This window comes from Salarias fasciatus, chromosome 13 (genome assembly GCF_902148845.1).
Source record: "Salarias fasciatus chromosome 13, fSalaFa1.1, whole genome shotgun sequence".
Taxonomy (NCBI): domain Eukaryota; kingdom Metazoa; phylum Chordata; class Actinopteri; order Blenniiformes; family Blenniidae; genus Salarias; species Salarias fasciatus.
The window spans coordinates 2,118,731-2,132,614 of record NC_043757.1 but is presented as its reverse complement, the minus strand read 5'-3'; the positions used below and the strand labels follow the sequence as shown (position 1 = coordinate 2,132,614).

At 47.3% G+C, this 13,884-nt stretch overlaps 1 protein-coding gene across 1 annotated transcript in view; it reads left to right on the top strand.

Moving 5' to 3' along the window:
- Positions 1 to 12,593, top strand: part of kif20ba (kinesin family member 20Ba) — a 30,797-nt gene extending 18,204 nt beyond the window's left edge. The window contains exons 29-33 of the mRNA XM_030106276.1: positions 6,313 to 6,354; positions 10,568 to 10,630; positions 10,911 to 10,998; positions 11,567 to 11,721; positions 12,059 to 12,593. Of these exons, the coding sequence (XP_029962136.1) occupies positions 6,313 to 6,354; positions 10,568 to 10,630; positions 10,911 to 10,998; positions 11,567 to 11,721; positions 12,059 to 12,139 (429 nt within the window). The 3' untranslated portion in view covers positions 12,140 to 12,593. The remainder of the gene's footprint in view (positions 1 to 6,312; positions 6,355 to 10,567; positions 10,631 to 10,910; positions 10,999 to 11,566; positions 11,722 to 12,058) is intronic.
- The last annotated feature ends 1,291 nt before the right edge of the window (positions 12,594 to 13,884 follow it).

Here is a 13,884-nt window from a genome sequence, read left to right as displayed (position 1 = left end):
CTCCGAAGCCGAGGCACTGACCCAGTTTCATCTGAAAGAGCAGCGGAGTGGAGCTCATGTCGTCGTACCAGGAAGCAGGAGGCGGTGTGAGGCGTGAAAAGCCCACGACTCCATGTGAGCGACCCCCGTCAGAGGGCGAGGACGAGGAGGAAGCTCACTGCCAGGGACAGAGGAGCGAAGTGACCAGGAGCATCGGACCCAGAGAGACAAGTGAAGCCGGGGCAGATGAAAGCAGCACGAACAGAAGAGTCTGGAAAGAGGAGGAGGAGGAGGAAGAGGAGGAAGAGAGGGGAAGTCAGGAGGCAGAGATGAAACGGGAGGGTTTTTTTGGTGAGGAACAAAGAGACGGAGGAGGAGGAAACAGGAGCAGCGCAGCCGGCATTTAATGTACACATCCATTAACTCACACCTGCTGGAATGAAGATGTATGCATTACCACACACACACACACACACACACACACACACACACACACACACACACACACACACGTGTCCCGGAGCAGTGAAGTCAGGATACATGAGATGCAGTGATTAATGGGAACAAAAAGTTTGGGGCAGGTTTTTGGGAGGATGCCAGAAGTAAAACGCTGTTTCAGCGAGTTTTTTTTTTTTTTAATCGAAGATGAAAGATGAGCTCGCACAGTGTGATATCGTTCAGCACTGAAACACTCAGCTTCACACACGTCCTCAAGTCCATGGCTGAAGCTGGCGGTGGCGACTTCAGTTCCGTCCAGGTTTCAGTCCCTTTGCGTGTTCATGCGGTGATAAATGTTCACTTGCTGTTGGCTGCAGACGAGTCACTGACAGATGCTAGCATGCTAACGGTGCCGAATGCAGGAGTTGTCGTCGCAGATCTGAAGCTGTCGAAAATAGTGCACGTCAGAAAAATGCAACTCCGGAAACGCAACTTTCTGAAAATGCGAACGGTTGAGCTCTGAGGTTAAAGACCCTGATTAGGGTTTTTTTTTTTTGTTGTTAATGGATTTTCTTTCTTCTCGTGCCAGGAACATGTTTTGTTTCTTGAAGTTTCAGATCTCTGAATCCTCGCTCTGTTGAAGCGGTTCTGTGTTGAAGCTCTCGAAGGAAGCGACCCGACCCGCCCAACATGAACCCGGCCTGGATTTGTGTTTTACTCCTCATCCGACTGATTGAAAGCAGTGATTGAGGGATGAAAACACAAAGACTCTTAGTCAACGTTTAGTTTAATAGTTCAGCAACACACACACACACACACACACACACACACACACACACACACACACACACACACACACACACACACACACAGTAATCCAGCCATTCCAGTTCAATCACTGTTCTCCCACCACAGTGTCAGCCCTGATCACAACACAAACCCACAGGAGGAACTAATACGTGGAAATAAAGTCTAAATATACTCTAAAAACATGCAGCCGAGACGACAACCCCGCTGCAGTGGATTAAGACTCAGCCAGGCTGAGATCACCGGTCCCGCTGCAGCTCTTCGGCGCGTCGCAGACTCCACATGCCGCCAGAGCCCGACCAGCTAACCGCCTTTTAATGGCCAAAGAAAAACACGTGTGACATTTACTCGTAATCCCCGGATCTGTTTTAAAGCCTCCTTAAAAGACATTCGTGAGATTAGCAGTGAATTAAGAGACTCGGCGTAATGAGACAGGGCCACTCTCACCGTTTCTGCCGACTCTGCACAACAAGCCGAGATCAGAGGTTTTCTCACATCCGCCACAGGGAGTCGGCAGGACCCCCAAAGCAATCATCTCTTCGCCGCGACCCCGTCCAACCCCGTTTACGCCTCAAGAAGGCGTGAACCGCCACAGAAAAGCAATCCAGCTAAATAATTAGTGACAAAAGAAACGGTCCTGCATCTTTCACAGGTGGAAGTTTGGAACAAATGGCTTCAAATCTTCATTCTTAATGTTGAATAAGGACATTTAAATACAAAGCGGTTTTGTCAACACCAGCTGCGAGGCTAACTTCTTTAGCAGCGTCCTCCTGTTCTGCTGTTGCTACCTCTAGAAAAGCTGCGGACACTTGAAGCTCAGCGCTCGTTCCCTTCTGACTGTAGATTACAGCTAAACTATCAACCAGGAACTCTTTCTCCCACGAGACGTCTCTTAAAAACCATTCAGAATCGGTGATTTGGCTTCCCGCTAACAGGACAATGTTTTCAAGCAAAACACAGCGTCTCCATGGAAACGGGGGGAAACGCAGCGACTCGACTGCCATTGTTCATGTTTGAAGTGTATTCTCTGTGCCTGCACCTCATGCTGACTACGTTATTCAGCATTCCTGAAGAAACGGACTTCATTTTCTACTCTGGAAGCTCAAAGGGAAGTAATAAAATCCCAATATGTGTTTTTAATTGCCAGGATGAAGTTATTTCCACCTGGATTCTTCACTTCCAGTCTGCAGTGTTTAAAATTAATGTGCAGCTTAATTAGTTCAAGCATCAGCTTGTGTGAAAATAGATTTCTAACAGAGGCACTAATGAAGGATTTTAACCAGCAAACAGTCTCATAAATAAGTGAACGCGGTGATAAATGAGCCGGAGCCTCGGCTCTGGAGGTTTCATGTAAATACTTGAGACTTGTGGATGTCAGATTCACCCGTTAAACACCCGACAGCCCAGCAGGGCGAGATATATTCAGGAAAACACTTTGAGCTTCCTGGAAACTAATTTCTCCGTCCACTGAACAAGAATTTTAATGAAGTCTGGTCAACTACTGTTAACAAAAAAAAAAAAAAGAAGAAGAAGAGAACTCACAGGAACGTGACAGTGTGGCTTCCAGCCTTTAATCACAACCTTCATGTTAGATTTAAAATGCAGCTGCAGTCCTCTGGAGGTTAGCATTGAGCGTGGAGCTGCCCTGCACAGCGCCCGTTTAAAACTATTCTGTCCTGGAGGTTCTGGAGGTTCTGACCATCGAGAGTGAAGCAAAAAAAAGTAATGGAATTGTCTCCAGTCTCTATTTAAAGCCAGTTTTAGTGAAACCTTCTGTCCAGCTGGCCTTCAGATCTCAGTGTTGAGTTTTGTCCTCTACTCTTGAGACATTTGCTTTTTTAAAAGAATTCCCATTTGCTCAGTGATTTTTGGGCTGGATTGGAGCCTTTTGCGTCCTGGTTTTGGCTCCCAGACCTTATGTTTGACACCCCTGGTTGAAGCAGATGTTGACTGGTTTCTCTGACTAACCGGCCGCAGGTTCCCCAGCAGGACCCCCGCCCTGACGAGCCTGGCAGAGCGCCGCTCTCGATCTGCTCAGCGATAGATTGTCATTTTTTAGGTCATTCGACTGAAAACAAACCGTCCATCTGACTCAGTTTTGCTCTTTAGCCCCTCGGCTCGGGTGAGACGGAGAGAACGAGGCGACAGAGGAAAAAATAAGGCGTGAAATGAAGTTTTGTTGTGAAGCTGAAATGGACCTCAGCCTGTAGTTTGTGGCGTTTAGTTCTGACTCAGTGATTCCCGACTGGGAGCCTGAAAACGCCAGAAACAACACTCGTCTTACAGTCCAGGCGCTCCAACGCAGACGGGTGACCTTGGCGCGCCTGAAAGGTCATCAACCATTGGGATGAGTGGGTAGCTGCAGGATAATAAATCTAGAATGTTCTCATCAAGCGAGAAAGAAGTTTTCTTCTCTCCGGTCCTGCTGTGACAGCGGGTGACTTCCTGATGTGTTCGCCGCTCTGCATCGCTCCCTCTCTGCCTGTTTACCTCCTCGCTGCTCCTCCTCCACTGATTATCATGTAAAGTGTTGTCAGGTGCGTCTGGGAGCAGAAACATGTGGTTCTGTATACAAACCCGACTGCAGCGCTCTCCTCTTGAAATGGTGTTTTTTGGAGAAATATAACGAATGTGGCAGAAACGTGTTGCAGCTCCAGAAGAAGAGCAGACTTTAAAGCTCTCAGAGCACAGACATGATTGTTTTTAACGGCTCACACTGGCTTTATTGTCATCGGAGCCTTTTCTTTTTTCCATCGGCGGCCCCAAACCTTCCTGCACCATCAAGCAGTTTTTGTTCCTCTCACTCTGCAGTCTTCCCGGCGTCTCACCGGCTCGCTCCCCTCTTTCAAACAGGCTCTGCTGTCACTTTTGTTTTTTGGGACTTTTTTTTTTTTTTTTTTTTTTTTTTTTTTTTTTTTTTTTTGCAGGATGAGATTGTGAGGTGGAGAAGCTTTCTTTCATTCTCAACTCGTCCTGTTCACTACATCGTACACGTCAAATCCACTCAACAGCCTCCACCCCCATTCACCGCATGAGTCGAGGACAAAAGTCGGCTAAAGAGGCCATTTTAAAGGACTTGTATCCTGCTTTTTTAGCTAGTCCAAACTCCATTATTGGCATTAACATGGTAATAGTTTCTTTTTGGTGCTAAGGAAAAGTCATTTTGTGTGAAATAAAATATTTTCGGGGGCTAATTCTGAAGAGAAAACGCTCTGTTTCACTGAAAATCCCGCCTCTCCCCCTGTGGACTTTGACTGACAGCGAACTTCAACCAATCGGAGCTTCAAAACAAACATGTCATGAGTTAACGTCTCTAAGGGCTAGCTTTAGCTCTTTAGCTTTAGCTTCTCTACACACAAAGACACGCGAAAACCTCTTTTCCTGTTAGAAACTCACCAAGTGCAGACCCTTCAGACTCTTGCTCCTGCTTGATTGTTGCTTTCAGACGATGGTTAAAGTTTATCTCCGTAATCGGAGATACAAAAAGGGGGGGGGGGATGCAGTGGAAAATGCGAATCAGCTGCTGCTGGTCAGAGGACAGTGAGCATGTTGTTTGCACAGGGGTGGGGTGGGAGAAGAGTGGTGGGAGGAGTTCAACTTCTGTGATGTACTTAGGTTTGAAGAGTTTCAAACGAGCTGTTTTCTACCCGAAGGGAGGGGCTGCTGTAGAGAGCAGCAGACTGAAAGAGATTACTCAGACATGGTGGATGAAGGCAGTAGCTCAGTTGGTAGAGCAGGTCGTCTTATAACCGGAAGGTTGGCAGTTCGATCCCCGCTCCCGCAGGCGTGAAACTGGCGTTGTGTCCTTGGGCAAGACACTTCACCCACCTTGCCTAGTATGAAAGTTGTGAGAGTGAATGGTTGGTGGTGGTCGGAGGGGCCGATGGCGCAGACTAGCAGCCTCGCTTCCGTCAGTCTGCCCCAGGGCAGCTGTGGCTACAGCAGTAGCTTACCACCACCCAGTATGGTGAGAATGAATAATGCAATGTGAAGCGTTTTTTTAGTGTCCTGAAAAGCGCTATATAAAACCAATGCATTATTATTATTATTAAATTTTGGGGGTGGTTTTACAGGGAAATCAACTTTGTGGCATGCTTAAAACCTTAAAAAAAAGTGGATTTTGCATGATATAGCTCCTTCAAATCAGGTACTTATTTTATTTTAGTGCTGGGCAACGATTAAATTTCTTAATCGTGATTAATCACATTTTTTCTGCCATTAATCACGATTATGTATGTATTATGCGCATAATACAATAATAGATTCAAAAGTACTCTGTAATGATCATCCTGCCCCCAGCCGGGGACAGGAACCTCGGGTTTTTTTGTTTTTTTTGTTTGTTTTTTTTTTTTTTGTTTTTGCAAGAATTTTGCAAAAAGCATAATTTTACAAAAATAATTTTACAATTCATCAAATATGATTTATAATAACTTAAAAGCTTAAAATACCAAGTCTTTACCAAGATTGCCATAGAAAGCGCTGCAGCTGTGTGCTTTTTTGATGCTCAGCTGGAGCACAGCGGGGGGTGACGCCTGATGAAAATATTTGTCGGCGTTAAGGAAGCAGTGCGTTAACACGTTATTAACGTGTTATTAACGCGTGATGAGAACGTTTTGCTTTTTTTTTTTTCCTTTGAGGTAATGTGCCAGTTGAGTCCCGCAGTGACGGAGGTTTTCCTGTTAAGCTGTAGCAGCTCTCTGCTGTCAGATGGTGACATCTAGTGGTCCCAGGTGGTGTGAACCCTTTTAAAGTAATGCCAGCGGCGGCCTCACCGTCTGCACGGACACAGAGCATTTTCAGAAAGCTGTTTCTCCCCGTTCATGAGTAAACGGAGTTGGTGCGTTGCAGAAAGTTCCACATTTTGAGCAGATTTCAAAAACTCATGTTTTCAGTGGTCCTGAGCTTCGTTGTCGTGTGAAAAGACGCCCGAAAAACAACAAAAGTTTTGCCTTTTCACTTGTAAGCGGTCTTATTACGTATTTGGTTCTAGCGGCAGAACTCAGTTTCATCATGACTCAAAGTCCCTGAAAGCTCTTAAAAACTGTCACAATCTCGTTTTTAACCACATTTTTGTGTTTTTGTTTCAAGTGTCACATTTTCAGGAGGAGTAAACGACGACCAAAACTCGAGGTACCTCTTTGATTTCCTGTCTCCATCGGCCCACCGCTCCTCATCTCACCGTCTCATCTCCATCGCTCACCTCACACCGTAGCTTCATCCCGCCGTTCTCGTCACTCCTCTTTCATCCCACTCAGACGAGGGAACCGGGCCGTTTCAGGCCTGAAACTCGATGACGCAAAAACGGAAAGTTTACACAGAAAAGATCATTTTAGCTCATGTGAAGCAGCTGCATGAGCTAAAATGGTGAAATCTAACAAAATTACTGAAATAGCCTCAAACAAAATGCAATAAAATCTCAGCTGTGCCAATTTGTATTTCTGAATCTTTATGAATTTGGCTTAAGATAGTTTGTATATTTGATAAAAGTGAGTTGTCGGTCCACATTTTGAAGATGAAGCATTTTTTAGCAGCAGATTTGATGAACTGAGGCCCATTTTCCACTAGTTACATTACGGATCTGGAACTGATGCGCAGCAGACAATTACGTCATGCAGCAGGAGCTTCAAGCATCGCTGCTAGCATGAGTCCCCATTGTAATAAATGGCTGTATTTCCACTCATAAAGCTGACCAGATCTTGGTTCTCCAAAATCAAAGTTCCCCTTTGCACTCTGCAACATGTTTATCTGTTGGGGATGGCAAAGGCCCAGTGCAGAGCTCCGGGTCTGCTCAGATCCAGTGGAAACACAGCCGTTTATTACAGTGGGGGCTAATGCTAGTAGCATAAGCATGTCTATGGTCATATATCTATGCTTGTCGCTCCTGCTGCGTGACGTAATTTTCCGCTGCGCATCCAATCCGGATCCAGAACGCAACCGGTGTAAAACGGCCCTTCGTCTCACAAATGTTTGTTTTGCTGCTAAAGGTTGAAAACCTGATCAATCAGAATCACCCGTTCCTCCGGTCACGTCAGGAAACTGGTCATTTCACCGTAAAGGTGGTAGAGAGTGGCGTTAGGAAGCACTTGGATGCGGGGAGAGACTCCTGCCGAGCACGAGGACGAGCAGTCGGCTGTTCCGGCGGTTTTTGACGAGCTACCTGAAAGCCGTTGGGCCGCAGCCAAACCTGCTCTCCCATTTCAGAGCCGCTAACGAGGAAAGTTTGCTGCTGTGTGGGGAAAGGCGCCGAGCCGTCGTGCTGCTGGCCTCCGGCTTCCTGAGTGGCCGGAGGCCAGCGCTCGGTCCTGGATGAGCAGAGTCTGCCTCATGTGGCGTCATGGCCGCCCTCCGCTCCCCCACAGCTCCGCTCTCCTGCCAACAGCCGCAGACGGGCCGCTCGTCCAGGAGGATGTTCGCGCTCACTCTGCTTGTTGGAGCATTCAGTCCTCATTTTCATTTCATTTTAAATGCTGCCAGCATTGGTGTGAAGCCTGAAGACCTTTCACACATCACATGATGCTACTCCATCAGCAATCACCTGCAGAAACAAACGCCTCCCATGATGATCCTGATTTGGAGTCAAATGATCAGGATGATTCACAGCAGAAGAGCTGTCATGTCAAATAAATGAGTTTGTGCAGTTAGTATGTTGAAAGCATTCCGGAGAGTCTTGAAACCACATTTTGTATTAAAAGCTGTCGTTTCTGCATTTCCACTTCAGAAAACACATTTTGAAAATGAGGTAATACACAATATATCGGCGTTGATATCTGCATCAGTCCCAAAAGAAGTTAGTCTAGTTGTGGTTCTGATATTTTGGACTTGGCAGTTTCATAGATGTGAGATGAAATGACTTGTCGATTTGCAGTTTGCAAAACCAAACAAAAAAACTGGTAAATGGGTGAATAATTCCAACATTAATATCTGTTGTGGTGACCTTGGGTTAGCGTTAGCACTCTCGTGGTGACCTTGGGTTAGCATTAGCACTCTCGTGGTGACCTTGTGTTGTAGCGTTAGCGCTCTCGTGGTGACCTTGTGTTGTAGCGTTGGCGCTCTCGTGGTGACCTTGTGTTGTAGCGTTAGCGCTCTCGTGGTGACCTTGTGTTGTAGCGTTGGCGCTCTCGTGGTGACCTTGTGTTGTAGCGTTGGCGCTCTCGTGGTGACCTTGTGTTGTAGCGTTAGCGCTCTCGTGGTGACCTTGTGTTGTAGCGTTGGCGCTCTCGTGGTGACCTTGTGTTGTAGCGTTAGCGCTCTCGTGGTGACCTTGTGTTGTAGCGTTGGCGCTCTCGTGGTGACCTTGTGTTAGCGTTAGCGTTCTCATGCTGACGTCATCGTTTTTGGCGTTTATTGCCGTGGTTCTTCTTCTCATGATAGAAAAATCACAACAGGTTCCAGAGAATATTTGATTTTTTGAACAGCCTGGCGCCTGGACGGTTTGAGCCGCGCCCGCTGGGGGTTGAAGGGGAAACGCTGAAACTGAAAGTGGAGTTTTTCTTCTCTTGTGAACAGCTGGTGGTTACCTTTCCTACAGCGTCTGTTTCTCACAGGGAACTGAATTATTCAGGGAGTCCAGGACCACATTATCGATCTGTTTCACACTCGGAGCGCTCCAGTCGCGTGGAGCTGAGCCGTCGAGTCGGATGTTTTGGCGGGTGCACTGATGTGGCGTCACTTCTGGAGCGCTGGGAGGATTTCTCTACTGTACCGATGGAAGGTCTCCTTCTTTTCTCCTTTAACTCCATCAGTTCCCTGCATTTGTGGGATGAGCAGCTGAGCTGTCGGTGGGTTTGAGGTTTTATACAAACTGTCTCAAAATACTGGGAACCCACGTCGCAGCTGAGCAGGAAACACCCGCAAACTGGAAATGCTGCTTTTCCCTCTTGGCAGATTTTTTTTTTATTACATTTACAGTTGAGTGTTGTTGTTTTTTTGTAATTTCTTGGAGCTGATCTCAGCCTCTTTAAAGTCTCCACTTTCTCTCTCCTTTTCCTCGCCGTCTCGTTTACTTTCTCCACACGCTGCCACTCTTATCTCCGCGTCTCTCACACACATTTCATCTCCTTGGCTTTCTCCACACACTCCGAACCAGTTTATCGTCATCCGTTATCACGACTCGTCCGTGTCTCTTCGCTTCTTCAGAAAGCTACCCCCCCCCCCCCCCCTCCTCTCCCCCCCACCTTTCCTCCATCCTCGGATTATTTTAACGATCTGACTCACTGATGACTCGGCGCGTTCTGACCTGGTTTTCGGCGGCGGGTGGCGGCGCCGGGCCCACTCTGTGAGTCACACAGGAGAAGCCCACAGATCAGCCGCAGTGAACCGACGCAGCCGATCAACTCCGTCTCCTCCACCTGTTTTATTTCCAGCTTACAGGCGGGAAGTTTCTCGAGCTGCTCTACCGACTGAGTGATCCGCCTGGCCGGCAGCGTTGGAAATAAAGAAATAAACACATTTCTCTCAAAAACATGAACATTTTCAACTCGGACTTACTTAACACTTCTCAGTGAACATCCAGATGATAGAGCATCTTCCTCCTGTTAGTATAGTGAGTGACAGCAGCGTTGTTGTCTATAAATAATAATTTGGTTGGTGTGATGTAAATTTGTTTTTTCATCATGTGTAATATGCATTTTGGAAAATATATTTTTGTTCTAAGAGTTCAAAGTGACAGTATTTCAGACATGGGGGCATTAATCACAAAATTAACCAATGATCAGACTGTTGGAAAAACAAACACACGATGAGTCGACAGTCCTCGTTGTCAAACCTTTTGGTAAAAACCATTTGTGGAATGAATCTGATCGTCCCTCAGTGATGTGGGATTATCAGTGTGAATCAAGCCCAGACACCTTTAGACCGACACGGTGTAAGTCCAGGAGCGTGACCCGACGCCTCTTTCTGCGACACGAGGCTGAAAGCTTTTCGCTGTCTGCTCCTGCAGGATGGAGAGGAGATGAACGTGTGAATGATTTCAGTGAGAAGCGGCAGAAGGAAAACACTCCGAACAGCTTCATTTAATTACAGCTGTCAGAGCTCCAAGCACTCATCCGCCATTATGTCAGTGAACGCAGCACGGAGAGACACACACACACACACACACACACACACACACACACACACACACACACACACACACACACACACACACACACACACACAGCTGCTTTTTCTCCTCCAACGGGATGAAACCTTTGTTTTGGGGCGCTGCTGCAGAGCGCTCGCCGTGATGAAGAGCCGTCCATCATCATCATCGTCCTCTGGAGTTCATTCATGCTTCACTCTTCGTCATCTTCATCATCTTCAGGTCGTCTTCAGGGTTTCATCTGTTCTGTTTCTGTGCTCACAGGACGACGTGGAGGCTGAGAACAGAAAGAACAACAGAAGCAAGCTGACGCCGCACAAGGAGGAGGTGACACACACACACACACGCACACACACAGTGGAATGACGAGACACACAAAGGAATGGAGAGACACACATACACTCACACGCTCATGCACTCGTGCGTGCACACCGAGTATGACACACAGAGGAGAGAGACAGACACACACGAGGAGGAGGAGGTGACACACACATACATTCACACACACTGAGGAAGATACACACAGAGGATGAGACACACAGGTGTGTGTGCACACCAAGGACGACACACACACACACACACTCTGACTCAGTCTGTGTTCCGTCAGTCGGAGTCCCAGAGCACCAGAAAAGAAGGAACGCTGCAGAAGATCGGAGACTTCCTGCAGAGCTCCCCGACTCTGCTCAGCTCCAAAGGTCAGTGTTCGATTCCCACAGCGGGGCAGTCCGGCGCCGGCCTCACAACAGGTCATCGCCGGGCCGCCAGCCGGAGCGTGACAACCCGCAGACCCGGGCGCCCTGCGGCCGCTGACCCGCTCGGTGGCGTCTGAGCCGATCAGGCCGTCGGCGGAGGAACGTCCTGTTCCGTGTTCTGGACTCAACACCCTCTCTCAGGTCGAGGCGCCGCGTTCTCCGTCCGGTTCCAACAGAAACACACCCGACGGCCGGAGCCGCGTCTCAGCCGCGCTCTTCGCCATCAGATGCTGCGGTTGCGTTAATCCACCGCCGGGACAGACGTCCCGTCCGTTCCGTCCGCCCCGTTTGCTCAGTGTCTGTAAAACCGCCGCAGACAGAAGGAAATCTGCCCGGCGCTTCGGTCAGAGGTCGCGCTGTGACTCTTAGCATGTAGCATCACTGGTGCGTGAGCCCTGAACTGTTTAGCATGTAGCATCTGGTCCATCCTCAGCAGGATGCTCTCTGATGACTCACATGTTTGAAATGAGGCTTCTGTCCTTCATCTCGTCTTCGTGTCTTCTGTCTCCAGCGAAGAAGATGATGAGTCTGGTGAGCGGCCGAGGAGATCCAGACGCCACAGCCTCTTCCTCCTCCTCTTCCTCCCTCAGTCTCAGAGTGAAGAAGGGCAGAAGGAGGCTGTACAAGCCTGAGATCTCCTCCCCCATGGAGATGCCCTCCCACCCTGTGAGTTTTCCTCCTCAGCTCTGCTTTACAAAGGCCTGCAGGACCCGCATCCAGATTTAGAGCATCTTCCTCCTCCAACATCCAGATTGTAGAGCTACTCTGTGAAAGCTCTGTGACCTCTGCAGGGGATGAGTAAAGTATTTCTCTTTCCAGGAAAGTTAGTTGCTAGATACTTTGCAGTTTAGTTTTTAACTGGGCTAAAAAGTGAACTGCAGTTGTTTCGCCTAAAATCTCATCAGTCATTGACTTTAAGTTCTGCAGCAGAATTGCTCTGCACTCTGATTGGCTGCTGGAGGCTGCTGGAGGCCGCGGTCTGATGCTCCGGGTCTTGTCTCAGATTATCAGCAGGGAGCCGGAGGAGAAGGAGAGCGACCATCAGATCATCAAGCGGCGCCTTCGCTCCCGGACGGCCAAATGAAGCCCGTCTCGTCTTCACCGTCTGAAACGACGCTGCTCGCCCGGCTGCTCGTGCAGGTCAAGCTCCCCCACAGAGTTAGCTCCCGATGCTAAGCTAATGTCATCTCCTGACATCATGAAGAAAAGATTTTAGTTAAAAACGTAGTGTGTGTTTTAGTTCAAAACATTTATGTCTTAAACATCGATGACGGCATTATATTGTAATTCCACTTGGTGCCACCAGATGGCGACCAGCGTCACTGTAATCTCTTAATGTTCACTGATCACCTGGATCAAAGTGGGATTCTGTCTCTTTAAATTCCACAGCACAGACTTGATCCTGGTTTTTATATGTTGTAATTAGATTTTCTGGTCTTTGTGGGTTTTTTCTCTGGTCTTTCTACACTCCTGCTGCACTTTAACTCAGACGGCATGTGACCTCGTTAGCTTCATGCTAACAGCATGCTAATGGGACATCTGGCTCCAAACCCATGTTTGGCTTTTCTTCTTTTTCTTTTGTTCAATAAAACATTTTGTTTTTCATGTTGGTTTGTTTTCTTTAAATTTCCAGTTAAAACCCCTTTTTATTCGCTATTTTATCTTTAGTTTTTATTTTTGTTTGACCTTTTCCTTTCTTTTTTTTTTACATTCTTCCATAAACCGAACGAGAATCTGAAAAGAGGAGAGATTTAAGGTTATTCAGTTCAGTTTTATGGAGAACAAGCTGTATTGTCTGGAAATGTAGAAGAAAAACTGTTTAGCGTTTTAAATTGTAGAAGTTTTTATCATTTTTGTGTAAATAAAATGTTTTTAAATTTTAGATTTTATTTTTCAGTTTCCTTTAACTGAGGAACTTGTTAAAGTTTTATTGATGTTAATAACTGAAAGTACTGAAGACCACCTGGAAGACTCGGGTCCACATGGAGAACCACCTGGAAGAATGAGAATCACCTTGAGGACCAGGAGGACTGAGGACCGTCAAGATCACCAGAACTACTGAAAACCACCCAGAGAACGGAAGTCCTCCAGGCGGTCTCTGAGGACCTGAATTACCCAGGACCACTGAGAACCACCAGTAGGACTTAGGACCAGGAGGGCCACCAGGAGGACTGAGGACAGTCAGAGAGACTCGGGTCTAGGAAGGCTGAGGACCACCAGAAGAAACCAGGACCTGCAGGACTGAGGACCACCGTGGGGACCAGAGTTCCTGGTAAGGAGTGGCTGCAGCGGGGTCAGGATCTTTCTCTGTCTCTGAGCTTTTATTCTGACAACATGGATCACAGGGTTTAGTAGGTCTTTTGAGCTCCTCCTGGGTCCTGGTCTGTTGTGGTCTGGATCTGTCACAGGAGGTCCAAAAGGTCTAAACCAGGTTCTGCTGGGAACTGGTTTTTCATTTGGAACTGGTTCTGGGCTGGTTTTGGGACCTCTTGTAGACCAGTTCTCTGTGCAAATAAAGCCAGACTGTTTTATGTGAGTTTGAATCTGGCTGAGCTGTTAAGTCGAATTCCTAATTTAGAACAAACGTTTCGTCTGAATAATATCGACGACAAATATCGATTGGAAACAGAAACATTCCAACTTGTGTTTTTTACCTTTCTTTTTGATTTTAAAATGCAGAAATACTCCACCTGGAGCATTATCACTTGCTATGGTTACTTGTAATTTACAGTTCGGAATGTTTGGATTCATTTGACGTATAATTTGTCCAAATTTAACCTTATCGATCGTGTATTTTTAGTAGAAACTCTTCAAAGCAGAGGGGGGCGT